Here is a 27,628-nt window from a genome sequence, read left to right on the forward strand (position 1 = left end):
TATTGCTGTAGAGTACATTCAAAATATAATTTGGAAGCAGAACTAATAGAACTTGTTGAGGGATATTAGTAGTAATAGAGAAAAGGGAATCAAGGATGATAGATATGATGTAATACGCTGTTTCAGGGTAGGATATTATAGCCAGAATTACAGGCTTTCACAATATTTGTAAGCTCTTTAAGGAAGTCTAAAAATGAAACACAAACTCTCCCATTAAATTATCACTGGAAACTGGTTGTAACCCATCAAGAGACTCATAACTTATTAAGAAGAAATTATTGATACAATCCTTTGTAGAAATGGAAAGTTGGTGGCAGTATGCTGGAAGTGGTCCAAGGCCTTGGTCCTGCTCATGGGATTTAATCAGGGTACAACATGACTGGTCTAGGTCATTTGCTATCATAAGCTGAAGAAATTCACTGGGAACACTGTGCTAGAGATGAGAGGAAAAGGCTCTGAGTTATGGTTAGAGCATTCCTTTGACAAGTATGCAGAGGGAAAGCCTCAGAGGCTGAGAAGTGCCATCAGCTAAGGCAATAGCATTAAGGTGTGTGTTTGTGTGTACTCTAGGCATGAACTGGTTTACTTCTTACAGAATATGGCAGAGTGGAGAGTAAGGGGAAAGCATAGGTTTCATTCGCGCTTGTGCATGAACAAGTCAAGTAGAAACATGAATTATAGACTAGAGTAATAGACATTTTACAGCCCCAAGCAAAGGCCCCCGACGCAGAATCTCTTGCTAATTTTGTGTTAATCAGAGCTGACATAGCAAAAGAGAAGACCACAGCAGCATTTTAAGAGTAAGATAGGATAGTGACACTCTGACCTCAAACACTGAGGTAGACTTGGAAAGTCAGAAGCAACACAGGCATACTTCTACCTCTTGAAGTCCAACTCTCTCAAGGCAAGGCCCCAGGGGGTGAAGATAAGCAGTTTCCCCAAACCCAGTGAGGCCTGGCCTAGGTGTGAATTGGACAAGGTGGTTCTAGTTTGCAGCTGATATATTGTAGGGTTGATATCAAGCAAAATCATTGGGTATCCATTATTCTGTATGTCACAGACTCCAACAGTTATGAAGATAACCCTCATTTGCTTGGTTTTGATAAAGGGGATAATTAATGCCTGCTGTAACCACAAAAAAATTAACCCAGTGAACTCATCATTTTTCATGTGTTCTTGGAGATCCTAAGAGGAAGATGGGGAGTTGGCATGGGGAAGAATAAAGTCTAACATTGACATGCTTGTTTCCAGGTTTGCTTGGAAGAAGTTTAATGGACACTGTCAGGCCAAGCTGTGCAGCACTTCCAGGGATTCTTGCCACAGAAGGAAGAGAAAAAGAATGAAGAATGAACTCTGGGTATGGTTTTTTGATGTCCCTGGATGGCCCAAACAGATGTTGTGTCCCTCTTGTGAAGAGCTGCAAAAGAGGGAATATATAATAAGGTAGATAATTTTATTCATCAGAGTCCAGGGACTGTTTTCAGCTTAAATTGAAATGCTACCTGGGATTCCAGGTAGGAGACCAGGCTGAATTTCTCAGAGGTGCCGGAGGCTGAGAGTCACTGGCTAGGAACAGGGTTATGTGAGTGGCATGGGCTGTAGGTGAAGGAACTTATCAGGGGTTTAGTCTAGTGATATGGAAACCTCATGGTTGAGAAGAAGGAAAAATATAAGCAGCTACTGTAAGTGGAAAAAATATTTGGAAAGAGAAATAGCTAGAGAAGATTTTAGGCGTTTCCTGTTAAATATGCTGTGCAGATCATTTGCAGGGACTGCTTAAGAAAGCTTATGTATTATTCTTAAGTGCTTCAGCTGTCAGTTGATGTTTTCTTAGATTGCTATTACATGCTTGGACTGAACCATGTGAAGCTTCAGTTTTATTCAGGTTACACTCTGAAATATAATCGCCCACTGCTCAAAAAAGCTTTCCTTGACTTGGCTGCCTCCTTAAATTACTATCATCTCTGATTACTCCATTTCAATGGCAAACCTCAACAAACTATATCATCACTTTTTCAACTATCAAGTTAACAAAACAAAATGCAATAATTATAATAAAGATTATAAATATAGCATTTTTATAAAATATATAGCATTTTTTGTCAGACACCGTGTCTTGATGATTTACCTACATTAGCTAGTTTGCATTTTACAACAATCCTATGAAGAAGATACTATTATCACCCCTATTTTATTTTTTAATTAATTAATTAATTAATTTATGGCTGCGTTGGGTCTTCCTTGCTGCATGTGGGTTTTCTCTAGTTGCGGCGAGCGGGGGCTACTCTTCGTTGCGGTGTGTGGGCTTCTCATTGCGGTGGCTTCTCTTGTTGAGGAGCACGGGCTCTAGGTACACGGGCTTCAGTAATTGTGGTGTGTGAGCCCAGTAGCTGTGGCTCGCGGGCTCTAGAGTGCAGGCTCAGTAGTTGTGGCGCATGGGCTTCGTTGCCCCGAGGCATGTGGGATCTTCCCAGACCAGGGATCAAACCCGTGTCCCCTGCATTGGCAGGAGGATTCTTAACCACTGCACCACCAGGGGAGTCCCTATCACCCCTATTTTAGACATGCGGATACCAAGGCACAAAACTTAAGTAACTTGTCTGAGCTTATATAACTAGGAAGTGGTACAGCTGAGATTCAAACCCAGGTACTGTGGCTTTAGTGTCTATGCCCTTAACTACCATACAAGTGTATGCTTGTTCACTGCTGGTGGCATCATGCATTTGTTCAACCTCAAAACATTAAACATAGAGTTACCATTTAACCCAGCTAATTCTACTCCTACATATATAACCAAGAGAACTGAAAAGATAGGTACAAAAAGTTGTACATGAATGTACATAGCAGCACTATTCATAATAGCAAAAAAGTAGGAACAATCCAAATGTTCATCAGTTTTGAATGGATAAACAAAATGTGGTATATCCATACAATGAAATATTACTCAGTCATTAAAAGGAATGAAGTACTGATACATGTTACAACTTGGATGAACCCTGAAAACCTTATGCTATGTGAAAGAAGCCATATACAAAAGGCCATATGTTGTATGATTCTATTTATATAAAATGTCTAGAATAGGCAAATCTATTGAGACAGAAAGCAGATTAAGAGTTGCCAGGGGCTAGGGGGGGAAGGGGGACAATGGGGAGTGACTGCTAATGGGTATGGGGTTTCTTTTTGGGGTGATGAAAATGATATGGAATTAGATAGGGGTGATAGTTGAACAACATTTTGAATATGCTAAAAGCCACTAAACTGTACTCTTTTAAATGGCAAATTTTATGATATGTGAATTATATCTCAAACTAAAATTTTCTAGGTAGGGAGAAAACAAGATTTGAGTCCACTGCTGCCATTATATTACAGTGCCATATGGTGTCACCTGAGGAATGGACAAAGTCCAAAGAAGGCTGTCCAAAGCTCAGTGATGCTCTGCCGGTTCAGATTGTGCCCAGGCTACAGTATGCCCCATGAATGAAGTCTAAAGTTAAAATTCAGACTGTGTTCCAGAGTATGGGCAACACAATTCCAGAATAGCTTAATACTGAAGAGCTTCTATCCTTATCCCCACACATGCTCTCCTTCATAGACTGAAGTTCTTGGCTAAACCTGTTTCCCATTTTAATGAAGAAATTCACACTCCTTTCAAAAGCATCCCTTTAAAAGGGAATACCTCTAAGCACATCTTGAACTTTCAAAAACTTTAAAAAAATTTATTACTCTATAAACTTTTATTTATTATTCTAAATATTCTTTTTTAAATTCTGGGACTTCCCTGGTGGTCCAGTGGCTAAGAATCCGCGCTCGCAATGCAAGGGGCCCAAGTTCCATCCCTGATCAGGGAACTAGATCCCACATGCCACAACGAAGATCCTGCGTGCCATCACTAAGACCTGATGCAGCCAAATAAATAAATAAATATTTTTAAAAAATAAAAAATAAATTAAAAAAATAAATTCTCATTGGAGTATAGTTGATCTACAATTCTGTGCCAGCTTCAGGTGCACAGCAAAGTGAGTCAGCTACACACATACACATATCCACTCTTCCTTAGATGCCCCTCCCATATAGGCCACCAAAGAGCACTGAATAGAGTTCCTTGTGCCACACAGTAGGTCCTCATCAGTTATCCATTCCATACATAGTAATGTGTATATGTCAATCCCAATCCCCCAATTAAAAACTTTGTTTTCTTAAAAAACTACTTTATGGATATACAGGGAAATATTGAGTAATTTTACTGTCCTGAGGTAGGGGACTTTAAATGAGTTGAGGACTTTATGGATTTTACATCAGTTCTTTCTATAATATGTATACTATTTAATCCAGTATTTCCAATCAAAATATTAAAAAGCTATATATATATGAGGTGATCATCATGATGTTAGTTTTTTTAGGCTCTGGGAAGCCATCTAATTCTTTTTTTTTTTAATTTTTATTTTATATTGGAGCATAGTTGATTAACAATGATGTTACTGACAGTTGCAAAAAAAATCAGAAATACCCAATGATGGAAATTGTATACATACTTGCTGAAAATCTTACATATGTTAAATGGTATATATGAATTCCATTTAACAACATGAAAACCCTTATGCTATAATGCAAAATGATTTTTAAAAGTACATATTTGTATGTGTGTATAAAGCATATATACATACATTCACAAATTCATACAATTAGAAATAATGCACACACCAGTTAAAGTTATATGTCATTTGATATTGAAATAATTTTCCTTTAATCTTCTCACCCCATAGTCTATAAAATGTGTTCAATATCTATACCAAGATTTCTCTCAATTCCCAGAGTAGATATTCTCATAGTCACTTTTTTCACTTATATTTTAAAATACATACAAGAGTATTTATAATGTATGTGTATAAAGTGTATCCAGTGGGTTTCCATCAGGAATCAGAATTCTACTCAGTTGGTTTGACTAAAGAGACCTTAGATGCTAATTAAAGGAGTGGGGGTAGGGTCAAGAGAACCATCCAGTTGAGTTATCCCAACCACTAAGTTGGGGTGAAGAACCATCAGGTTGAGAGTATAACACCAGCGGGAAACCCATAGCATCTCTAGGCTGAAGAGCAAGGGAGGAGAGCATTTCCAGAGCTCTGTGAGCTGGAGCCACAGAGGAGGGGCCACTGGTCAAGAGCTGTAGTTGTTGAGGGACACAACCACTGCCAGATCCTCAAACAGAGAAAGAATGGATAAAACATACCCTACCTCTCTTTTCTCCTGCCTCCTGTCTCCTGTGGATGCCTCCAAAGTCCCAACCCAAATGCAAGCCAGCTGAGAAGAGCCCAGGTGCTGTTTTCCAAAGAGGTCAGCTGCTGGGGTATAGAATAGGGCAAGGAAGGGAGGAGAATGGATATGAGGGGAGGCAAATAGAAGACCCGGACAGTCTACCTGTTTTGCCACCCAGTATTTTTCTTTCCCTTTGCTCAGATGGAGAGAAACGCATCCCCTAAACATGAGAATCACAGAGTCCTACCAAGTACTATATTGCTTTGAGGTGATGGCAATACTCTAACCTAGAAACTAAATTATAATGTTTGTCTCCATCAGTACTCTTCATCCAAGGAAACAGGGAAAGGAAGGGCAGGGAAGAAATAATCAATTAACGTTTTATATACAGAGCTACAGTAGTCCCTGCCTCTATAGCTTGTTGCTAGGCTAAAATTGATAATCATAATTTCCTACTTCATTCACTTTTGTTTCCCTTGCCCTATACAGTATCTTAGTAGATTAGGATTTTTTACCTGGTATGGTGATACAACACTTTAATTCCTGTATGATCTTAAATTTAAGTGCTCCTGACTTTAACAGGTTACTGTAGTTATCTAATGATCATTATTATTGCACATGGGAGTATTAAGATATGCTCAGTGAATCTTTGGGAGTCATGCACATTTCTCCTTGCCCTCATTGTATAGCTGCAACCCAATTTCCTCTTGGTAATTAGGATCAGTTATTCCAATTCCATCATCATGAGGAACCAAACTGATCAGGGGGCAGTTTCAGCTTCCAATTCAGTGGAGCTATGGCTGGGTCCTCTAGTGGAAGCATTTCTTCCTTTTGAACTAGGACTTCAAAGTATGATAAACCCAAGGTTGTAGAAATGGTGTGCTGGATATTTTCATTTGTCCTAGGTCTTTGTGCCTAGGAACCTCTACAGACTGTATGGACCTGGCTCCCCCATCTTCTGGCTTTCTTGTGGATCCAGCCAATGGAAGATTTCAGCAGGATATCAGAGCATGGAAGGACAGAAGGATTTATCTTTCTTTTCCACCCTATCCCCACTTGGAGCTTAGGTGCTAGCAGTGGCTACAACTATAGGATCTTACCCTCCTGGGCCAAAGGTCAGCATCGACTGCTTTCCTCTCCTGAACAACATAGCTCCTGTTGGTAGCCCTCTTATACAGCCACAGCTATGGCTCTTGCCTGGTTTTAGTAACTGCTCCCTTACCTTTGTCCCTTCAGACCTAGAGTTAGTAACAGGATCCCACTGTTGCTGGTTACTACTGTTTATTTAATGCTAACTGTGTGCCAGACATGGTGCTAAGTGCCTGAATATATTATCTCATTTAGTCTTCACAATCCAATAAATTAGATGGCTTTAGTCCTGTTGTAGAGATGATAAAAGTAAGTTTTGGAGAGGATGAAGAGTGACAGTGATGGAGCTGGAAATCAAATCAAACATAGGTGTGCTTATGGTAGAGTCCAAGCACTCAAATGCTATCATATCAATTGTTATCCCCTCGTAAAGAGTCAAAGTTCCACATGGCTTTGCTTCTGTGGTGCCCCAGTCACTCTGGCAACAGGTCGGTGTGGTGTTCGCTCACATACAGAGCCTGGGGAAGGTTAGATCCCTTCTCCACAGATGTGATGGTCAGCCAGGGCTAAGGGCAGTGACCTTCCTCATTGACCTTCCTCAAGGCCAGAGCCTGGTGAAGTCCATGCTATTCTTCCAAGCCATTTAATAACAAAGAACAGAATGCCAACAGTTCCTCAAGTATTCTCTCAATGAAGCTGGGAGAGAGGCTTGACTTACTCAAGATAGAAATTACTAGTGGGGTGAGAAGAAATGAATATCTCTCAGAGCAGAAGGGGAGAAAGATAGCTCTGTCAAAAAAAAAAAAAAATTGATTTGGTAACTCTTGTCAAGTCTGCTCTTTTTCGTTTCCTGTCTTAATCTTTTTGCCACATTAATGGTGGCAGCTCAACAGATGGAGTAGGCTGAGGCTCTAACAAATTAAATAAACTATGTGCTGAGATTCAAACGGGAAAAAAAGTCCACGCTCAACATAAACCTATTCTATAAGTAGAAAAGCCCTTACAAATGTTTATAACTGTGGATTATGTTTAAGTGACAACCGCTCACGAGACACATTCTCTTCTAGAAACAGACCCTACAAGTGGTGGTTGACATCGTATGTGAAGAACTGTGAGATGGCTCATTAAGCTCTATGGAGGTTTTAGCTCTGCGAGGAAGCATGGATTGCTCAGGCTCCTTGTGGGTAACTGACAAACCTCACTGAGGACTTTAAGTGAGATTTCCATTATGCTTCTTCTGCCTCCCCTCAAAATTTGAGTCGCTGAATTTTGAATTTGCCTCTTTAACCTGCCCCTCCCAAGCGCCAGGCGGGAAAGAAAACACCAGGCCTCCTCGGTCAGGCAAGCGGGCCCTTTAAGGAAGACGAGAGCTGCGCTGATAGGCTGAGGCTCGGAATCCCTGCCATGGCCAGCCAATCCCAAAGCTCTGCGGGGCGAGACCCGGTCCATGCGGCGGTCTCGGACTCCGGCCTGGAGGCCTCTGCTTTGATCAGTGTCCCCGCACTTCCACTGCCCACTGACCAGTGAGTGAGCGCCGGCCGTGCGTGCCAGGCCGGCCGCAGGCTGCTGGGGAGGGCGGGTCCGCGGGGCTGCGTCTGCGTCTGCCGGCGCCGAGCTCGGGGCCCCGGGCTTGCCGGGCCGCGCTGGGTGCCCTCTCCTCGTGAGTGCCCTTGGCTCTCCCGCTCCTAGTATCGCCAACCTCGTTTCGGAGGAACCGGTTCTAGTGCTAAAGACTCCAGACCTCTCCCATACCTTTGCAATTAAGTTGGGGGAAGTAGGCAGAGCGTTATCAACGGAAATCAGCATACCACTGCAGGAATTCCCAAGTTACTGTGACTGGGTCCAGGATAAGCGGGTGGAGTTTATAAATTACAGAAAACCTACCTGAAGCTGTGAGTTCTCGGCTGGAATTCGCAGGGGAAATGGGCTAGTTGGAATGGAACCCAAAGACTTATTGAAAATGATTGTAATCATGCAACCAGTCAGAAATGTAGGTAGTTAATGTGTCATTCGATCAGGAATTGAGTCAGCGCAGAAACTTGGATGGCAGAGATTATGGGTCATGGAATTATCCTTTTTTTTCTTTTTAAAGTGAAATCAAATCCTGGTTCCTAGATGCAACCTGAGAAGGGCTGCCTGGAAGTTGCAGTCCCAACACTTCTTCCTCAGAAATACCCATGCCTGTTGTAATCTGTAGCACAGCTGAGGCAGGGTTGGAGCATTAAAGAGTCCTTTCTAAGGTCTCAGGAGTAACTCAAGGAAAAATGAAGGCAGAAAGGACCCAAATCAGCATTCTTAGCCCTCTGACACACACTGGTGTCAAAGTTGTAAGTAGCAAGGCGTTTGTCACCAATGACAAAGTGTTAGCATTTTTGAAAGACTCACCTTATACAATTTGGTGAATTCAAAGTTACTCCTATTGCAAGGCCACTCTTGTTTATTATATTTTGTGAGTGGGAGAGTGAAAGCTGAGAGTATTCTGGACACCCTAAGGAACCTCCCAGACTTTGGAAAATGGCTGTCTTAGGGTGGGAGAAGAAGGAGAAGAAGGTTGAAAATACTGAATTCCAGGGCACAGTTCACAAGGTGTGGTGCACTCATTTTCAGGAGTGGTCTCCTTTGGGAACCAAGGGAAAGCTCTTCTTCCTGCTTGGCTTCTACCTTTAACCCGTGGGAATATCCCCTGATACATCGAAACTACAATCCAGACCCAAGAGAGCAAGGCCAAGAAAAAGGTAAGCCTAAGTCCTAACTTTCCAGATAGTTTCTCTTCCCTGGATGACTGACATGAGGATTGTCACTCCACTTCAGGGGAGAGTCCACCCCCTTATAAATAGGAGCACTCTAAGGGACATAACTCTGACCTACAGGGTGAGTGTGTGTGTGTGTGTGTGTGTGTGTGTGTGTGTGTGTGTAAATGGGATTAGAGGACAGCGGTTTTCTTTATAAATGTTTGCTGCATATGTAAAAATTCAATGATCCACTCCTACACGCAAAAGAAAAATAAGGAATGGCAACTGCCTGAGCTACACTTTCTCTTGTATCACTCATGCTTTCTGCACATTTGTGGGAAAGAGACACCTTGGTGACTGCCAAAATGGATAATATATTGCTTCTGCCTTCAGGCAAGTTCTGCTCTGCTGTTGGAGACAATGGACTTGGGGCTGTCAAATCTGGAGACAGCAGAGAACTTCTGCTAGATCTGCCCACCCTTACTGGGTGACTGCCTCTGGTCACTCACAGGATGGAGCAGGGCAGCGGCTGAGGGGTGGGGTGGGTAGGGAAATCTCATGACCTCCCAGGCCTGTTCAGGACTCTGCCTCTCCTCCTCTGGCTCAGCCTCCTGTGCCTAGCATTGAAACTGACTCTGGCTCAGAGACCCCTATAAATCTAGGGTGCATCTCTGGCCAAAATACAGGGAAGCCACTGAAGTCTGGCTTGTAGTATACACTCACTTGGAGTCCCATTAGCAGGGATAACCCATTGCATCTGGCATGAAGTATCCTCCCTCTCCCACCATCTTCTCACCAGTTAGCTAGAACCCAAGATTTTCTGCTGAGGCTATGGAAAACAGGAACTCTGTCTGGGCTTCCCACAGAATATTGTGAATTCTGGGTAGAAAGCGTTAGGAATGGCCACTCTGACCTGATGTTCACAAAGTGCTCAACAGCCTACCAAAGAGAATCAGCAGCATCGTTGAAGAGGGTAGAGTAGTCGTAACTTCCCTGAGTTCTGCAGTCTTCTGAAGGTAGAATCAACAACTAACTGAGGTCTTCTGTACTTACCCAATTAACTTAAGAACAAAAATTGGAGTTCTGGACCATCTAGAATTGCCAGCCCACTTAAGAACTTCTTAAGTAAGATAAATAAGATAGACGTTACCATGTATTCATTTAAAATTTGTGTTTCCCAGAACATTTTTAAGTATCCTTCGGTTTTCCCCCTTTTGAGAACTTCAGTAGTAGCTTAAGAAGAAAAAAGTGAGGCTAGAGGAGGATGGCCATGGGATGTTAGCAGTGGGTGGATGGAAAGAGCAAGTGGGTAGGAGAGGGGTAGGGATTATAGGAAGAGTATTGATATAGTAACCTTGAGATACCTAAAACGTCCTAAACTACAAATGCAAGGAGCACAGAGAAATCGGTCTTCAAGGTGTACAATGCATCTTCTGAATTACTCCTCCTCAGAAGCAAAGGTTCTGTCATCCAGCTGTACAGAAGGTAAGAGGGTGGATGGTATTCACCCTGCCCCTCCTAAAAATGAGAGGTTTTTTTTTTTTTTGTTTGTTTGTTTTTAAGTGCTCAGTTCTTCAAGATATACAGTGGGAAGAAAAATCAGGAAACATGAAGCTCTAGAGCAGGAAAAGATTTTGGAAATCATCCAGTTCAATCAGCTGTTCTTATGTAAGTAAATGATGGCCAGACTGGTTAAGTTTGTCCAAGATCAGACAGCTAGTTAGGAGCAAAGACTAGTGTCCATACTGTGTTCCCAGGTCAGAAAATTTTCTTTTTTTACTTTGTCTTAAGCTCATGGTAGCCTGAAAACAGAGCATATGAGGATGCATGTAGAATATATTGTTTTAAGCTTTGGTTTTTTACATTTTAGGTCAAGATGGGGTTTATATTTTCAAAATCTATGAATGAGAACATGAAAAGCCAGCAGGAGTTCATGCTTATGAATGCCCGACTTCAGGTACATTTTTATTTTTTTAATTTTTTAAAAAAATTTTATTTATTTTTGGCAGCGTTGGGCCTTCGTTGCTGTACGTGGGCTTTCTCTAGTTGCAGAGAGCAGGGGCTAGTCTTCATTGCAGAGCACGGGCTCTAGGAGCATGGGCTTCAGTAGTTGTGGCTCGCGGGCTCTAGAGCACAGGCTCAGTAGTTGTGGCACATGGGTTTAGTTGCTTCGCGGCATGTGGGATATTCCCGGACCAGGGCTTGAACCCAAGTTCCCTGCATTGGCAGGCGGTTTCTTAACCACTGTGTCACCAGGGAAGTCCTTCAGATACATTTTTAGATAATTAAGCTTTTATGTTTTTACAGTGGTTAAAGTTTCTGTCACATGTGCTCCAGCACTATGTTCTCCTTAACCTCCCAAAAGGTAAAATGCCCTCGGTGCTCTACCCTCAAAGCCAAGATGAAGTGGACTACTAATTATCTGGTGAATGGGCTTGTTTAAATCTCTAATCTAGATATCTAATGTAAAAATTTCCATACTGCAGGAAGAGATAACTGCTTAGAGTGTATGGTAGAATAATGCCCCTCCCCCACCCTGCCAAAAAGACATCTGCATCCTAATCCTTGTGAATATGTTACCTTACATGGCAAAAGGGACTTTACAATGTGATTAAGCTGAGGAGTTTGAATTGGGGGAGACCCTGGATTATCCTGGTTTATCTGGATGGGCCCAGTGTAATCATAAGGGTCCTTATAAGGGAAAGAGGGAGGCAAGAGGGTCAGAGTCAGAGAGAGAGAGAGATTTGAAGATGCTATGCTGATGACTTTGAAGATGGAGTAAAAGGGCCATGAGCCAAAAGATTCAGGCAACCTCTAGAAACTGGAAAAGGGAAGGATACAGAGTCTCCCCTAGAGCCTCCAGAGGGAATGCAGTCCCTCTAGCCCATTCTGGACTTCTGTCCTCCAGAACTGTAAGGTAATCAATTTGTGTTGTTTTAAGCCACTAAGTTTGATAACTTGCTATAGCAGCAATAGAAATTTTAATACAGTGTGAACATTTGACATTGGATTTATACAATGGCTGGATAAAACGATCAAAGCAAAGTAGAAGATTGTCTAAATGCCTAATATAGGTTATCAAAAGGTATTTTAAAATGTTGTACATCAATCAAGTATTAAAAGTTTGACTGAAATTATTTTCCTAAGGCATCTAACAAAGATCTCTAGGCCTCTGTGGTTCATTATGGCCCCGGGAGTAGACGGTCCTATTGTGAGACATATAGTGAGTGGTTAAAAGTGAGGACCAAATCCAGGCAGCCTGGGTTTGAATCCTAGTTCCACCTCCTGACTAACTGTGTGGCTTGTGCTTCAGTCTCCTAACCTGTAAACTGGAGGTTATAGTATCCCCCTCAGAGGGTTGCTATGAGGAGTAAAGATGACGGTATATAGAGAGTGTGTAGAACAACGCCTCAGGTCTTTCGAACAAAGTCTCTCACTCTATAAGCATTAGTTGTTGCTGTTATTATTGCTATTAAAGAGTGATAAGACTGTCTTGTGCAGGATAAAGATCTCTTTGGGGGGAATGGAACTGTTGAAAGAATAGGCAATTGAATTGTTTAACAGAACAAAGTGACCTAGAGGAGACCAAACATTAGGTTTATGAACCAGCAAAGTATGTCACATACTCAGAGAGTCCTTGTCCAAGACCTCTGGAAACTACAGGGCTTTTACTTTTATGTCAGAAGTCAGGGTCTGTGAAGGGTTTGGGATTTTACTCTACTTGCAAGCTAAGAGATTAGCTTATTACTATCCCATGGATGCTGGCAGAACACAGGAGACACCTACATCAGACAGAGGACTTTATTACTCACAGCACAGCAAGAGCATAAGCATGAGGTTCGTGTCAATTCCCCATGCCTCTCAAGTCTCACAGAGGTGACAAAGATGGGTTCACATGAGTGCTGTGCACTCAGTGGGTTGTGGCACCCTGGAACTTGGGGAATCTGCTGCTTTTCTAGTTAATGAGGAGCTGGTGGAGTTGAGGTGGGGAGAACTTTAACTCCTTCCTCAAGGTTGTTCCCTGCAAACACAACCTCAAGAAATGGCCTGAATAAACAGCAGTCTGGGCCTTGCATTCTTGGCTTACCCAGAATGTGGGGGGGACCTTCAGGGACCATGGCAGATTGCCCCCTCAGTGCAACTGACCAGAGCTTTGAGAACAGCCTTGACTTCTGCCCACTGATCCCAGCGACCATCATAGCTGGTGCTGAGGGTCAAACTGGCCGGAACACTATCAGCACCATTAGTTTTGAGCTTAGCTGAACCAAAGGTGAACCAGGCCCAGGCATTTAGGACAGTCTCTCTGAATCCAAGGGCCTTTTGAGCCAGTAGCTTTGCTTCAGGTGGCAGAGTCGGGGATAAAGTTTTCACCAAAGGGTAGCTACTACTCCTTTATGCAAAACTGAGATGACACCAGGGCCAGGCTGGGCACATCCTCAAATACATTATTTTCATTTGACCAGCAAATGGGTGCTTTCCTTGTAGTTGTCATCTCCTAGTTGACCCACCCAAAAATGGGGATGTCAGGCCTGAGAGTCACAAATTCTCCAGGGGTTAGGTGTTCATTTTTAACAGGAGCTCAGTAATAGGCCAATAACTGCCTCCCCATTTTGAAAGGGGTCTGTTATGGGTTTGTGTCCCATCCCCCCCCTCCAAATTCATATGTTAAAGTCCAAACCCCCACTACCTCAGAATGTGACCTTATTTGGAGATAGAGTCTCTACAGAGGTAATCAAGTTAAAATGAGGTCATTAGGATGGGCCCTAATCCAATACGACTTGTGTCCTTATAAAATCTAGACACAGAGACATGCATACAGGGAGAATGCCATGTGAATATGAAGACACCATCTACAAGCCAGGAAGAGAGTCCTGAAACAGAGCCTTCCTTCACAGCCCTCACAAGCAACCAACCCTGCTGACACCCTAACTTTGGACTTCCAGCCTCCAAAACTGAGACAATATATTTCTGTTGCTTAAGCCACCCAGTTTGTGGTACTTTGTTATGGCAGCCCCAGAAAACTAATACAGGATGTATCTGGTGCCTGTGTCCAGCGTGTGGCGCTGCTGTACTGGGCAATGGCCTCTGGAGATGGCTGTGATTTTCTCTTTTTCGCCCTGGGATTCTATATTGTTTCTATTGGACCACTTGGAAGGGGTCAGAGAATCCCTGAATGGGAGAATGTCCTCTCATCACTATGAATGTTTACAATAAAAGCAAGTAACACAAAATACATTATATATTTATATTCAGAGGACACAACTGCAGTACGTTGAGTCAGCTGAATGTTCTTTAACTTCCCTTTCTCACTGCAAACTGCTCAAACCTTATCGGTTGAATTTTGCTCTATGGGAACACAGATCAAAGATATTAACATAGGTACTTCAGGGGTTATCATGATAGTTTCAGGAGATTAGGCTGTTTCCCAGCTGGGGGAGATAGAGAATACAAATGTGTATTTGCCCTTTGGTTTCTCATCCCAGAATTGGTATTACTGGCTCCCCTGGCCTCTGGAGAGCACTGGGGCTCAGGGGCATCATTCTTTTAGCCAACACTGGTGCCACTGCTCTGCCCTGTATCCTCAGCACTTTGGGCCACGCTGGCACTTAGCACATCCTCCCTGCATGGGACCAAGTAAACATGGGCGCCCACATCCAACAAAGCTATAAACATTGAGTTCCTCCTCTCCCCTCCCTGAAATTCCCTGGCACACTCAGCCTTCTTCCCTAAAGCAGCTCAAGTTGGAGGAGTGGAGGAGGGAAAGAGCAGCTCGGTGCCAGTCAGCAACGGTTTGAATTTACTCTGTTTCAAAGGGCCTCCCGTCGCTGGACTCAACAAACAAATTTCTAACATATTTAGTCTATGCAAAGTTCTATATATTCATTGCTAACACCATTATTTCAGCTTTGGGGAACCCTTGACCCATCAGCCATAGCCACATTGCATGCCTTTTGGCTGGGGTGTGGGGCTTGCTGCCCCATTGATGTCATGAAAACATCCTTTCCTTCTCCCACTCCAGAGGAGAATGTGCCACAACCAAAGCACCATCTGGGAGTCTTGTTTGGACCCTACCTTTTGTTTCTCAGCCTCATTTAACACATAAGATAGTGAGAGATCTTCACTCTACCCTCCTACTTTCACCACCACCTATGCAAAAGCATTTACTTCCAGATCTCAGGGAGCCTTCTGATATCCTCTAACCTGACCAACAAGGGCCCTCTTCCAGAACGCCATCTCTATCAGCATCTTATCCTTGTCACCCAAACTGGCAGGCCGCATGAAGGGTCTGGGATTTTACCCTACTTGCAAATTAACAAGTTAGCCTGTTACTGTTTCACAGATGCTAGCAGAAGATTTTGTTACTCACAGCACAACAAGGAGCATAAGCATGGTGTTGCTGCCAGTTTTCTACGCACTCCAAGTCCCGTGGAGGTGATGGAGGTGGGCCTAGTTGTATGCTTTGGTGGATGCCTGGGTTTGTGACATAGGTGAGGAACAGTGAGCTTATAGAATCTATCACTTTTGTCATGAATGGTGAGCAAGGCTGCTCTTTGACTGGGAAGAGATGTTACTTCATCCCTTAAAGTTGCTTACTGCAAACACAACCCTGACAACTGGCCTGGGCAAAGAGTAGTCAGGGCCTGCATCCTTGGCCTACTCAGCAAGAATGCTTAGGTCCCATGGCAGATTGATTCTTGCAACACATGTGTTGGTTAAGATGATTAGTTTTTCCTTGTTGACCAGGATATACTTTATTATTTATCTTTTAATTTCAAGGAAGGATGACAAAAAGAATATAGATCAATACAGTTGAAGCAGCCTTCCAACCCTAAAGCTGCTTGAGATCTCATCCTAACTGGGGCAGCCAAGGGAGAAACATACTCACCTGTAGCAGTTTTGGAAGATTGGGTTGGTCCTTGAATGTTCCTCATTTAAAGAAACTAAACATCTAGCATCATTTTAAGGCTTAGAGCTATTCTTTTTTTTTTTATATATATAAGAAATATCATGAAATATTTTATATATACAAGAGAATATATTTATAAATTAAGAAGCATAATAAAATGAACACCAATGAACCCATCACTAAATTGAAGAATTATATTATCACAATACCCCTGAAGCTACATATGGGTTCCTCCCTATATGCTGAATGAACCCAAACAGCTAAAGCTGGGCTGGAATGTCCCAGAGTTCCTAGAACTAAGCATGACTCTGAAAATGGAAGGAATGGGCCACTGGGGTGGGAGATGGCATGTCAGTTCTTCAAAGGGGAGGTTTAAAAAACCCCAGTTGAAACACCAGGCCTACTAATATCTTTAGCCTGTGACGGCATGTCTTTTGGCTCTTTTCCTATTTGATGGCACTTCAATTAAAAAGGGTAAATAGAATAAATAAAGCAAAACATTTATTAAAAAGAAGCTTAATAACTATAATCCTTTTCCCAGTGGGTTTTTTTAAGTTCTACTTTTTTTTTTTGGTAAAAAAAGATAAATCATAACTTGATAATTCCATATTATTGGTGCTTATCTTTCAGAAGAAAGGACCAGAATTAGAGATTCAGCTACATCTTATACCAGTGGCCAGGTTCCCGCCTCTGGCTGTATGTTCGATTCAGAGGGGCTTTTGAATGTACACGTCCCACTCCAGACCAATCAGATCTCTTCATGGCCGGACATGTAGTTGCTTTAAGCTCTCCAGGGGACTATAATGCACAGCCTGGGTTGAGAACCTTTGCCCTTTCCTTTTGCTACATAATTGTAATTGCTGATTGGCAGTGATTTAATATAGCATACATTGGAGATAAACCCAAATAAGTTTTCAATTTAAGTAAGTTAATCATGAAATTAAATCAATCACTGGAGTCTGGTTAATAAAAATTTATAAAAGGCTTCAAATCAAAATGGTTTCTTTTTTATTAACAAGTTGGTTCCAGATGAGCTAGAGGGGATTCATACTACTCAGTATAATAATGTTTTCAGATCATCAGCAAAAGTCAGTTTCTCACTGCTCTGTCTAGCCTCTGTTACTGAGGATGGTGGCTGGATGGCTGTATTCATTAAGCCAAGTATCAATCAGGTAAAAATGAATACTTCCTTAAAAATGCCACTAGATGGCACACCTAAACCAATTTTATATGACCTAAGTGGCCAGAAAAGCATTTTGATGTTATAAAATAGGATAGAAACTGGAAGTATAAAGCAGAAAAAATGAGGGAAGATTCCATGGGTTTTTGCTGTGCTGTAGTGCTTTGTAGGCAAAGCAGTCATGGTCCATGTATAAGATTAGTAGGGCAGTTTATTCATTGTTCACTATGAGCAGGCAACAAACTAATGACTTAAAAAAATACATGAGGGACTTCCCTGGTGGTGCAGTGGTTGAGAATCAGCCTGCCAATTCAGGGGACACGGGTTCAAGCCCTGGTCTGGGAAGATCCCACATGCCGTGGAGCAACTAAGCTCGTGCGCCACAACTACTGAGCCTGTGTTCTGGAGCCCACAAGCCACAACTACTGAGCCTACATGCCACAACTGCTGAAGCCCGCAGGCCTGGAGCTGGTGCTCTGCAACGAGAAGCCACCACAATGAGAGGCCCGCACACCACAACGAAGAGCGCCCCCCACTCGCCGCAATTAGAGAAAGAGCCAGCCTTTGACCTGTAAGTCTATGTAGTGTTTGGTGTTAAGAAAATGAGGTATAGTTATAAACCAAAAATACAGTTATTTAATATATATGAAATAATGTGCTACATGCTAAGCAGGATTCAGACGTGTATAAGGTGCAGGCTCTATACTCAAGAAACTTCTCATCTTATTTGGTGGGAAGAAGGTGAGGTATGCTGCAAATAACCAGATGTTTGTGGTATGAATGTGGCAGGTAGAATAATGATCCCCTAAAGATGTCCACACCCTAATCCCTGAAACCTGTGAATATATTACCTTATATGGCAAACATACTTTGCAGATGTGACTGAGGGAACAGGCCTTGAGATGAGAAAATTATCCTTGATTATCAATGCAGACCCAATCTAAACACACTAATTCTTAAAGTAGAGAGTTAAAGACAAAAGATCAGAGAGATGTGATGTTGCTGGCTTTGAAGATGGAGGAAGGCACCCCCAACCAAGGAATGCAGGTGGCCTCTAGAAGCTGGAAAATGCTAGGAAACAGATTCTCCCCTAGACTCTCCAGAAAGGAACACAGCCCTGCAGACATCTTGATTTTAGCCCATTCAGACCTGTGTTGGACTTCCAATGTCCAGAAGTACAAGATAATAATCTGTGTTGTTTTAAGCCACTAAGATAGTAGTAATTTGTCTATACAGCTGTATATGTTAGGGTTGTTTTTACAACATAAAATATAGTGTAGACTCAATAAATGCTTTTTCAAATATTTAAAAAGTAAAACAGCAAATAATAGCAAATAACTTATGAGAACTTGAAATTGCTTAAACCCCTATAACTCCCAACATCTATAATTCTTGTGCCCTCCCATCTGTTTTTTTGAGGTGAAAGCTGTATCAACATCTTAGAATAAAAAGGGCTTGATGTTCTGAGGAAAGCAAGAAAGTACAGTGTTTGCTTTGTATAGAGTCTTGTGGCGACAAGGAACCCAAAATGTAGAGTAGGTAGTGAAGAGGAGAGGAAAGCAGCCAACTCCATCTATAGCAAAAGATGACGAAGTGGGAGTTGGCTCAAGAACTAGAAATGTCAGGAGACTTAACTAGGAAGTGCCTTGGAAAAAAAGGCAGCATGATCAACACAAGTTCACCTACAGTGGGAGCTACAAGGGAGGCTACAACAGCTTAATTCTTGTGCCTGGATTCACAATTGTCTTCAACTTACCCCTCTGAAACTCATTTCTGCCCATGTCCCCATCCTGGTTACCTGTTCTTAGCTTCCCTCTTCTGAGATTCTTTTTTTTTTAATTGTGGTAAAATACACATAATATAAAATTCACGTTTTTTTTTTTTAATTTTATTTATTTATTTATTTATTTATTTATTTATTTATTTATTTATGGCTGTGTTGGGTCTTCGCTTCTGTGTGAGGGCTTTCTCCAGTTGCGGCAAGTGGGGACCACTCTTCATCGCGGTGCGCGGGCCTCTCACCATCGTGGCCTCTCCCGTTGCGGAGCACAGGCTCCAGATGCGCAGGCTCAGCAATTGTGGCTCACGGGCTCAGTCGCTCTGCGGCATGCGGGATCCTCCCAGACCAGGGCCCGAACCCGTGTCCCCTGCATTGGCAGGCAGACTCCCAACCACTGCGCCACCAGGGAAGCCCCCTAAATTCACGTTTTTAAAGTGTGCAATTCAGTGACATTTAGTACATTTACAGTGTTGTGCAACCATCACCACTATTTAATTCCATAGCACTTCCATCACCCCAAAAGGAAACCCCATACCCATTAAGCAATCACTCCTCATTCCCCCTCCTCTCAGACCCTGGCAACCACTAATCTGCTTTCTGTCTGTATGGATTTGCCTGTTCTAGACATTTCATACAAATGGAATCATACAATATGTGGTCTTTTGTGTCTGGCTTATTTCAATTAGCATAATCTTTCCAAAGTCCATCTGTGTTGTAGAATGAATCAGTATTTCATTCCCATTCATAGGTAAATAACATTCCATTGTATTAATATACAACATTTTCTTTATCCATTCATCGGTTTAAGGACATAAAGATTGTTTCCACTTTGGGCTATTGGGAATAGTGCTGCTATGGGAATTCTTGTACAGGTTTTTGTTTGAACACTTGCTTTTCAATTCTTTTTGAGTATATATACCTAGGAGTAGAATTGCTAGATCATATGATAATTTTATGTTTAATTTATTCAGGAACCACTAAATGTTTCCCACAGTGGCTTTACCATTTTACATTCCTACAACAATGTATAAGGGTTACCATTTCTCCAACATTCTCACCAATACATGTTATTTTCATTTTTTGTTTGTTTGTTTTTAAATTCTAGCCATTCTAAGTGGGTTTACAGTGGTATCTTATTGTAGTTTTGATTTAAATTTCCATAATGACTAATAATAACATTAAACATTTTTCATGTGCTTTTTGGCCATTTGCATATCTTCTTTGGAGAAATATCTCTTCTAGTCCTTTGCTCATTTCTAAACTGGGTTGTTTGTCTTTTCCTTGTTGAGTTGTAAGAGTTCCTTATATATTTTGGATACTAGATCCTTATCAGATATAAGATTTGCAAATATTTTCTCCCATTCTGTGAGTTGTCTTTTTACTCTCTTGACAGTGTCCTTTGATGCATGCGAGTTTTTAATCTCTATGAAGTCCAATTTATTTTTTCTTTTGTTGCTTCTGCTTTTGGTATCATATCTGAGAAAGTGTTGCCAAATTCAAGATCATTAAGATTGTACCTACGTTTTATTCTAAGAGTTTTATGGTTTCAGCTTTTATATTTAAGTTTTTGATCCACTTTGAGTTCATTTTTGTATATGAAGTGAAGTAAGGGTCCATTTTCATTTTTTTGAATGTGAATACCCAGTTATTTCAGTATGATGTTCATTCTTTATGAACATGAAGTTAGACATTGCACAGTAAAGATTAGGAATCACATAGTAAGTCTGTTACTGACGCAGATGAAGAAGCTGTTCACCTGGGTCCAGGCCCTCTGAAATGAGCATCTTGACTTGTTAGTGGTCTTCAAGTGCCTGAACTTCAAGATGGTAGTAACCTGCTAGTGTCTTTCTTTACCAAAGTTGGAACGAATGGAAATAAGTTAATTTAACTATATTATGAAGGATTGGGTCTAAATGCAAAGAATATACTTAATGAATTTCCTGACTTTTAAAGAGACTTCTAAAAATGTTAAGTAAGTCTCTTTAAATGTGGGACAAGATACTAATATGTCTGGAACCACTTAGAGGAGTTAATAAAAACACTAAGATTTCCTGTATATTGTCTATGTTGAGAAATGGTAGGAAATGAAAGTAAAATAATTAATAAAAGTCATTGGTAATAGGTCAAACCCCCAAGTTGATCCTTTGCTGCCTAGCCCTTCCATGCTGACAGGTTGGTCCAGGACCCTTCCCACACTCAGTTCTCCAAGGGGGACATTGGTTTTAAGTTTGTTCACAAACTTAAATGAGATCAATAAATCCAGTTATAGATGATCAGAAAGCTTTTCCTTTTAGTTTCCTCCCTCAGCTACAATCCTATTTTCATAAATCTAATCAGAGTCAATTTTAATTTATTTTTAGTTCTTCATTGCTTAAGCAAGCAGGGGATGGAGGGTTACTTTACTTATTCATTAACTTTGAGCATTTACTGAATGCCTAGTATATAAGAGTTTTGGGCCCAAAACTATTAATTAAAAAATGATCCTATGGTTTTAATAATTATCTTCACTTTCCTCTATAAATCTTCATAATATGTACATAATGTGTACACACATACACACTCACTCCATCTTATTTTGAAAAGAATGTAAAGTAGGCTTGCTGTTAAAATCTTTAGACTTCTCATATGTGTCTTGTTTCTACTTCCTTTTCTTCCTTAAGATAACTGACAATATAGGGCAGCAGGGGGAGAAGGATTTTAGAGAAAAAATAGCCCCATAAACATCCTTAATATATAATTAATAAAAGGGAACAAGCTTAAGTATCATTATTCTTGAATAAATTTACAAAAATGCAGAATAATAGTGAATCCAGATTTTAAGAAATGTTTTAGTGTGAAATAATTTTATATTTGCAGAAAAGTTGCTAAACTAGTAGAGAGTTCACATATACCCTTTGTTTAGCTTTCTTTAATATTAACAATTTACAAAATTATAGTAATGATCAAAACCAGGAAATTAACATCAGTACAATACTGTTAACTAAATTACTGATCTTTCTGAAATTTCACCAGTTTTTCTCCTAATATTCCTTTTTTGTTCCAGGGATCCAAGATCTCACATTGCATTAAACTGTTGTTTCTTCTTAGTCTCCTTTGGTCTGTGACAGTTCCTCATTCTTTCCTTGGCTTTCATGATAAGTACTTTTGATAAGTACTGGTTATTTAGTATAATTTCTCTCACTTTGGGTTTTTCCAATGTTTTCTCATGACTAGATTGAGGTTGTCCATTTTTTACATATTATTCTTAAACCACAGGATGCTGTTATGTCTCTCTCATTACATCATACCAGAGGATACTGTTGGTATGACTTATTACTAGTGATGTTAACCTTGGTCACTTGGTTAAGGTGGTGTCCACCAGGTTTCTCTACTGTAAAGTTATTATTTTTCTTATTGATAAATATCTTAGAGGAGATATGTTGAGACTGTTAATATCTTGCTTCTCCTTAAACTTTTGCCCACTGATTTTAGCATCCATTGGTGGGATCTTATATGGAACAATTATTACTGTGGTAATTTTTGCCTAATGGTAATTTTTGTATTTCCTTCATTCCATTTATATTTGTTCATTGGAATAGCTGTCCCTTCTCCATGTATTTATTTATTCAGTTATTTATATCAATATGGACACATGGACCTATTATCCTGTGGGTTATAATTTAGTACCATCATTATTTATTTTATGGCCTAAGTTGTTTTGGCTATTGGGAATTCCTTCCAGTTGGTGCCCTATGTCCCTTTGACGTATCCCATCCTTTTTTGCTCATTTTCTGTATCATAAGTTAGTTCATATATATTGCCCAGGCCTGGAATTAATCACTCATTCAAGGAGTCCTAGTTTTTAAATTAGAGAATGGTATTTAGAAATGAAGATCTGGGCTGTAAGGGTGCTTATTGCTATGGCCACTGTTCCTAGATCCTTTCAGCAAAGACATGTACTTATATACTAACCCATGTATATACACAGACTTACACATAGAAGTATTTCATACTATAAACCATGAGTTCATACTGATACCTCTAATTCCAATGCATTATTATGTTTCATTCTGGCCTTTCCTTTTTCTTTATTTTTAAGTTCTTTATCAGACAGTGAAAAACCCGGCTCTCATTTTCTACAATATATTCACTTCTGTTACAGGATTGCCAATATATACTAACCAGCATACATTATTTGTATGTTCTTTTCCCTTTTACACTATCAACTCAAAATACTGTTTTCCTATAAATTAGGGTATTTCTTCCTGGGCTACTTCAGGGTGGTAATTTCATTTGCAATACAGTTATACTTTGTATTCTCTCCACATCCTGGTTGAGTTTAGTTACAGGGTAGGGGAGTATATGAAACAAAACTATGTTCTAATCATTAAAGCTATACAAAAAGATACACTCCAAGAAGCATCCCTCCCTCCTCATCCTTGCTAACCTATTCCTATTCTTCTCTTTATATATCCTTTCCCATGCTGTCTCTGTGTCTGATCTCTCTAGTCTTCGGTTTATCCTTCCTGCATATCTTCTGTACCATAAACAGATACACGTTTATTTTCTTATGTCCCCTTCTTTCTTACATGAAGGGTAGTGTACCATTGTACCCTTTTGTACCTTGCTTTTTTCATTTAACCGTATATCTTGGAAATCATTCCAATCAGTTCATAGAGCTCTTCCTCATTTTTTAACAGTTACATAATGCTCCATTGTGTGAATATATCATTTATTCAAATGATATATGGGCACTGTATTAGTTTCCTATTGCTATGACAAATGATCACAACACAAAATAATTATCTTACAGTTCTGGAAGCCAGAAGTTTGAAACGGGTCTCACTGGAAGAAAGTCAAGCTGTCAGCAGGGCTGCATTCCTTCTGGAGGGTCTAGGGGAGAATCCCTCTCCTTGCCTTTTCCAGTTTCTAGAGGCTGTCCGAATTTCTTGGCTCATGTCTCCTTCCTCACTCTTTAAGCCAGAAGTGTAGCATCTTCATCTCTCTCTAACTCTGACTCTCTTGCCTCTGTCTTTCACTTATGAGGGCCCTTGCGATTACATTGGACCCACCTGGATAATCCAGGCTAATCTCCGCATCTCAAATTCCTTAACTAATCATATCTGCATAGTCCTTTTTGCCATGTAATGTAATATATTCATGGGTTCTGGGGTTTAGGACATGGACTTCTCTTGGGGGGAGGCATTATTCTGCCTACTACAGATACTTAGATTATTTCCAATATTTTGCTGTTACAAATAGTCCTTCAATGAATAACCTTGTGTTTTTACATTTTTGTGCTGTTGGAGGTATACCTTCAGGGTAGAATTCTAGAAGTGGGATTGCTAGGTCAAAGGCACGTGCCTTGTAGTTTTGTTAGGTATTGCCACATTTCCCTTCAGAAAGGTTGTACCAATTTGAGAGTGCCTGTTTTCCCAGTTTCCCCAGCAGAATATGTACTTGCTTTTTAATTTTTGCCAATCTGATAGGCAAGAAATGGTACCTCAGTCTTGCTTTAATTTGCATTTCTTTAATTATGAGTAAACTTGAACATTTTCTCACATGTTTGAGGGCCATTTATATACCTTGTTTTTGTGAATTGTCTGTTTACTGGGTTTTTGTCCCTTGTCTCAACTTTTAAGAGTTCTTTATACGTTGGAGGTATTGATCTCTTGCCTGTGGAATATATTGCAAATATTTTCTCGCAGGTTATCATTTGTTTTTGACTTTATGATGGGGTTTTTTTTGCCATGAAAAAATTTAAAAATTTTTATGTATTCAAATGAACAATCCTTTATTGCCTCTGCATTTTGAGTCTTTATTTTGAAAGCCTTTTCCTGTACTAAAGTTAAAGAGGCAGTCACCCATGTTTCCCTACAGTACTTGTATAGCTTCATTTTTTTTTCCTTTGCATTTAGATCCCTCATCCATGTGGAGTTTGTTCCATACATGGTGTGAGATATGATTTTAATTTTATCTTTTCCCAAATGGCTACCTAGTGGTACCTGCAACATTTATTAAAAACTCCATCTTTACCCTCAGTGATTTGAGATGTCACCTTTAATAACCTTCTATATGTACTTAGATCTGTCTCTGGACATGCTATTCCACTGGCCTACTTGTCTATTCGTGTACCAGTACCACAGTATTGTAATTAAAGGTGCCTTATAATATGTTTTGATGCCTGGTTAAGCTAGTATGCCCTTGTAGTTTATCTTTTCAATGTTATTATATGCTTGCTTTTTCATAGAAACTTTAGTATCAACTTGTCCAACTCTTTAAAACAGTTTGTCAATTTTTAAAATTGGGATTGCATGCTTTACTCATAGTCTCTACTTCATTCTTTCTTCCATCTCTAATTTCATTCTCCATTTTTTATTCTTTATCATTTTTTATCTTTCCCCATCTCTTCAATTCTGTGTTCAGGCATATGCTTTTCTAGTTCCCTTTCTCCTCTGTCTTGCAGGATGTTTAGCACTTTAAAAAATCAATTCTGGTAATGAGAAAAGGGGACCAATTAGCCTTTTAGCCCCTCATACTCTCATAGGCATTCCTGATCCCACTGAGTATGCTCAGCCTTGAGACACTAAGAGACCTTAGCAAGTGTCCCCTCCAGAGCCATGGCAGAACCTAAGTCATTCCAAAAGATCCCTGTGACCTGGTCCAGAGGACGTGGATGTATTCCTGTGTGCCCACCTTGGTACAAAAAGGAATCACTTCTTGTTCATTCCTTTTGCACATACGATATTTCAGGGTTTTTATGCTTTTTTCCCCCAGGAAATTTCAGAACAAAAAAGAATCCCAGTTTAAAGTGAGTTCACTAAATACCAATTTAGTTGTGATGTACGTGAAATATTGCAAAGGAAGCAGCACAGATTTAGGTAGGTACTGAGTAGACATTGTCCTGAAGAACCAGAGTAATTGGGGAGAAACTAGCTTCTCTCTCTTAAGAACCATTTATTTAAATTTGACTGACTATAATAGCAATTTAAAGTATAATTGCTTCTATTATAATCATTGAATAAAAGTATTTCTTATATCTAATTTTTCTTGTCAAGAGATCTGATATCTATTCTAATACTTAGCATTTACTTTACAACAAATATTGATTTATATATGACCATATTATTTATAAAAAAATTAAAAAGTGATTTACAGTTTGTTGCCCATCTTTAATACTTTCTAAGACTTTTGGATCTGATCTAAACCAGAACTCTGAAAACATTCTTTCACACAGAATCAAATCATTATTTCATATAAATCAGGTCACCACTTTGTTGGTTATTCTCTGTTCCAACACCCCTTTCCCTGCCCCCACCTAGATCCATTCTCTGCCCTTGTCTACCCTGCATCCTGGGGGTCTGACCCTTGGCCTTGCATCTCCCACACTCCCTTCCCCTCTGGCTTCTGGTTGGACCATTCATTGGGAGGCACCAGCAGGAGCCTGGAGGGTGGGAAGGCAGTGAGTTCTGGAGGTGGTTCTAAAACATAATTTTTACAGCCCTTCCTACACTTAAACTTCTTATTGCTTAAGTTATTCTTCATGTCTTTGATGAACATCTGTTAATTTTCATGTTTGAACTTATAGTAATGTCTACTGTACAGACTGGATAATAGAACACTAAACTTTTGTACTTGAAAATGACAGCCTTAAAAGCTCATATCAATCACACACACACACACACACACACACACACACACACAAAGAGGTACAGTCAACTCCAGCAGCAGCAAATCTTCCTTCCTTTCAAAAATAAAGTTTTTAAATCAAAACATTACTTTAAAACTCTAATCCAATTTTATGATCTCTCTAACTTGGTTTCTGGGGTTTTTAAGGATAAACTCTCCCAATACCCAACTTCTACATTTGTCCAGAAACTTAGGCATTTGCAAAGCAATGCCTCAGAATGTTTCTAGAAAAATATGCTAGAATTACATTAACTTTGCTGCCTAGCATTGTAATTGACATGTTGTCATTTCTGTTTGCTTCTTATTAATGTTTATGTAAAGAATAGAACTCCAAAGAGACTATTCTGATACTGCTTTATTAGTTCAATGCTTATTGAACACTGACCACATGCCAGGCCGTGTGCTAGTCAACGAGGATATAAAGATGAAAAGACAAAGTTGAGTAATTGTATTATGTTCTGAAATGATTAATATTATTTCACAGAGCGCTTTTCTTGGAAGAAGAAATGGTTGGGTCATTTTCAGTAAAGAAAAATTTTGTGTTCTCTTTGAATCTATTTGGTAAATTAATGATAGTTTTAGGTTTGGGGTTAGGTTCAGCTTGGGTATATTTACTGATGAAAAATTAGAAATGTGTAGGCTATTAAATTTTAGATTTATTACATTAATGGTAATATATAATTTAGACTTTGAAATTTTGTTATGTATGAGCACATTCACTTGATTTTTAAATCATTGTACATGGCTCAGACACTGAATTATATAGTATGAAATATTTATTTTCAGTTATGCACCCAAAAAGAAAAATATTATTTTGAAGCCATGTTTGTTTTGAGGAAAAATTGAACATGAAGACTTCAAAGCTTAAAAAAATTATATTAGAATAGGTGATTATCAGTGTTTTTCCTCTCTTGAAAAATCTTTCTGTGATTATATGTATCTTTATAATATACACAAACAAATAAACAGGGAGAGCTGCAGTTGTAGACCCCGTACCTTAGCATTAGCAACTGCCAGTC

General features: G+C 40.1%; 1 protein-coding gene across 7 annotated transcripts in view; it reads left to right on the top strand.

Annotated features, from left to right (window-relative positions):
* Positions 1 to 1,333: 1,333 nt before the first annotated feature.
* Positions 1,334 to 27,628, top strand: part of PLGRKT (plasminogen receptor with a C-terminal lysine) — a 57,022-nt gene continuing 30,727 nt past the window's right edge. Inside the window, exons 1-4 of one of the 7 annotated variants that reach the window (XM_059926438.1) lie at positions 7,779 to 7,865; positions 8,950 to 9,077; positions 10,638 to 10,742; positions 10,945 to 11,031. In XM_059926438.1, the coding sequence (XP_059782421.1) occupies positions 10,951 to 11,031 (81 nt within the window). In that variant the 5' untranslated portion in view covers positions 7,779 to 7,865; positions 8,950 to 9,077; positions 10,638 to 10,742; positions 10,945 to 10,950. Of the gene's footprint in view, positions 1,358 to 7,513; positions 7,557 to 7,778; positions 7,866 to 7,916; positions 8,003 to 8,152; positions 8,235 to 8,949; positions 9,078 to 10,637; positions 10,743 to 10,944; positions 11,032 to 27,628 lie in introns of those variants that run through there. The other 6 variants (XM_059926442.1, XM_059926441.1, XM_059926437.1 and 3 more) reach the window with 6 other exon arrangements.

The sequence above is a fragment of the Balaenoptera ricei genome, chromosome 6 (assembly GCF_028023285.1).
Source record: "Balaenoptera ricei isolate mBalRic1 chromosome 6, mBalRic1.hap2, whole genome shotgun sequence".
In the NCBI taxonomy this organism is placed as follows: Eukaryota; Metazoa; Chordata; class Mammalia; order Artiodactyla; family Balaenopteridae; genus Balaenoptera; species Balaenoptera ricei.